Here is a 2,195-nt window from a genome sequence, read left to right as displayed (position 1 = left end):
GCCATATTGGAGTTAATCCCGTGGTAGGAAGGCAGAGGGAAGCCGCTACAGTGAATTCAGGAGGAAGAAAATGCTCCACCCAGAAGCTGCAGACAGAGGAGCTCTCCCTTCCAGGAATACAGAGCGTTTTGTTAGGTTCAAGAAGTATAGACTTAGGTTGATTATAGGTCACTATTGTAGTCACAGGCATGGAACTAACATTTTACATAAACATTATCCATGTGTTGTTATGAACTACTCGTAACTTGCATTTTAAGCATGAAGTCATGAGTTCTGACAAAGAAGAAAAGATTTCAAGGGAAATCAGTGAAAGACAGGGTCTCCCTCTCCCTTGGGTCTACTGACATTTTGTTCTGTGTAACTACAGGGAAAAATCTCAAGAAACCACCCCCCAAGTCTTACCTTATCCATGCTGGCCTGGAGCCCCTGACATTCACGAATATGTTTCCCAGCTGGGAGCACAGAGAGGACATTGCTGAGATCACAGAGATGGTGAGCACGCTTTCCTGCCCTGTGAAGGTGGCTCCTGCGCCTTTTGGATTGTGGGTTGACTTTACTTTGGGGAGAACATCCAGTTGCACTGTCAAAGTGGGAAAATATTTTTCCTTTTGTAACATCTTAACAAGTCGACATAGAATTTGCTTAGGAAGAAGAGAAGTCTAATGGAAAATCAATTAACCATTGTAGTAATTTTTTGCACGATACCTAAATTTTAAAAACTTAAAAGCAAAGGTGAGTTTAATCATGCTGAGGACTATATATGTACATAAAAGCCGCGAACTCTTCATTCTGTTTGCCGAGAATCTGTTGCTTGGCATCGCTTGTCTCTCAGTGTCCATGTGACGCACAATCAAACCCTCATGTTTCAGATGTTAACCTTGTGTAGAGGAGACACAAACGAAATCTGATGAATTAATGTGTTCAGATAACTGAATGAATGGATGTACTGTGACTCACTTATGATAAGGTATCGCTCAACATCTCATTAATACTGTCTTTTATGAGACCACCTGGTATTTCCACATGAGCCATTTATCATAACTTCTGTCTACCAAAATATATTATTATCTAGAATGTTTTCTTTTCCAACCACACAGGAAAGAATTTTACTATAGCTATGTTGAATTTCTTATTTATGAGCTATTAACATTGCTAGCAATAGCAAATCCAAGGATTTGTTTTGATTTGGTGAGAGATAGGTTTTTTTTAACCATTTTAATTTTTTTTTACCATGTGGAGAGCTGCTTCGCTTGGGGAAATGACCCAAGTATATTTTATAGGAAATTCGAGTAATTTCAAACAGAGTCTACTTCTGCGTAGCAATGGAGAGGGCCTGTTGGGTAGTACAGACGTCACTGCTCACCCTAACCTGTCTCCCTGGAGCCAAATGGACTTGATGTACACAGGGAAGGGGCTGACTACGGCCTGGTCTCAGCCACTGCTGGCTTTTTGATACTGTCGGAGAGGCCTGGTGGTTGGTTTCCTGAGAAAGGAACTCAGATAAGACAAACATAACTTTCTCAAATTTCAAGACTAGGAGAGTTAATTTTGAGGTTTATTCCAAATAAACCAGCAAGTCATACAAATAATTAACATTCCCCAAGTGCTCACTCTGCACTAGGCACATCTCCAAGCACTTTACACTGATTTTCTCATTTATCAGAACAGTCCATCAAGATCTATCTTATTGTTATCCCCATTTTACTGGTGTGGGAGCAGAGGCACAAAAACACGAAGTCACCTGGCCAAAGTGACTTCAGTGAGTGGAGGAGTCAGTACTCAGATGCAGGCAAAATCATCCAAAACCCACCTCTTCTTTTTTTAGAGAAAGGATCTTGCTTTGTCACCCAGGCTGCAGTGTGGTGACTCAATCATGGCTCACACAAACCTTGAATGCTTGAGTTCAAACGACCCTTCCACTTCAGCCCCCCAAGTAGGTAGAACTACAGGTGCACACCTCCATGCCTAGCCTATTTTTATATTATTTATAGAGACAGGGTCTCATCATATTGCCCAAGCTGGTCTCCAACTCCTGGGTTCAAGGAATCTTCCCACCTCAGCCTCCTAAAGTGTTGACATTACAGGCACAAGCCACTGCACCCAGCCCAAAACCCACCTCTTGACCACCAGTCTGCCCCATGTATTTCTAATATGAGCAGCAGTTCTTAGTCATGCATTCCCATCATCCACCCACC

General features: G+C 42.1%; 1 protein-coding gene across 1 annotated transcript in view; it reads left to right on the top strand.

Moving 5' to 3' along the window:
• Positions 1-2,195, top strand: part of LOC105537679 (supervillin-like) — a 118,616-nt gene that overhangs the window by 108,098 nt on the left and 8,323 nt on the right. The window contains 1 exon segment of the mRNA XM_011977331.1: positions 272-492. Coding sequence (XP_011832721.1) covers positions 272-492 — 221 coding nt within the window.

The sequence above is a fragment of the Mandrillus leucophaeus genome, unplaced genomic scaffold (assembly GCF_000951045.1).
Source record: "Mandrillus leucophaeus isolate KB7577 unplaced genomic scaffold, Mleu.le_1.0 Scaffold178, whole genome shotgun sequence".
Classification (NCBI taxonomy): Eukaryota; Metazoa; Chordata; class Mammalia; order Primates; family Cercopithecidae; genus Mandrillus; species Mandrillus leucophaeus.
This window is presented reverse-complemented; position numbering and strand designations above follow the sequence as displayed.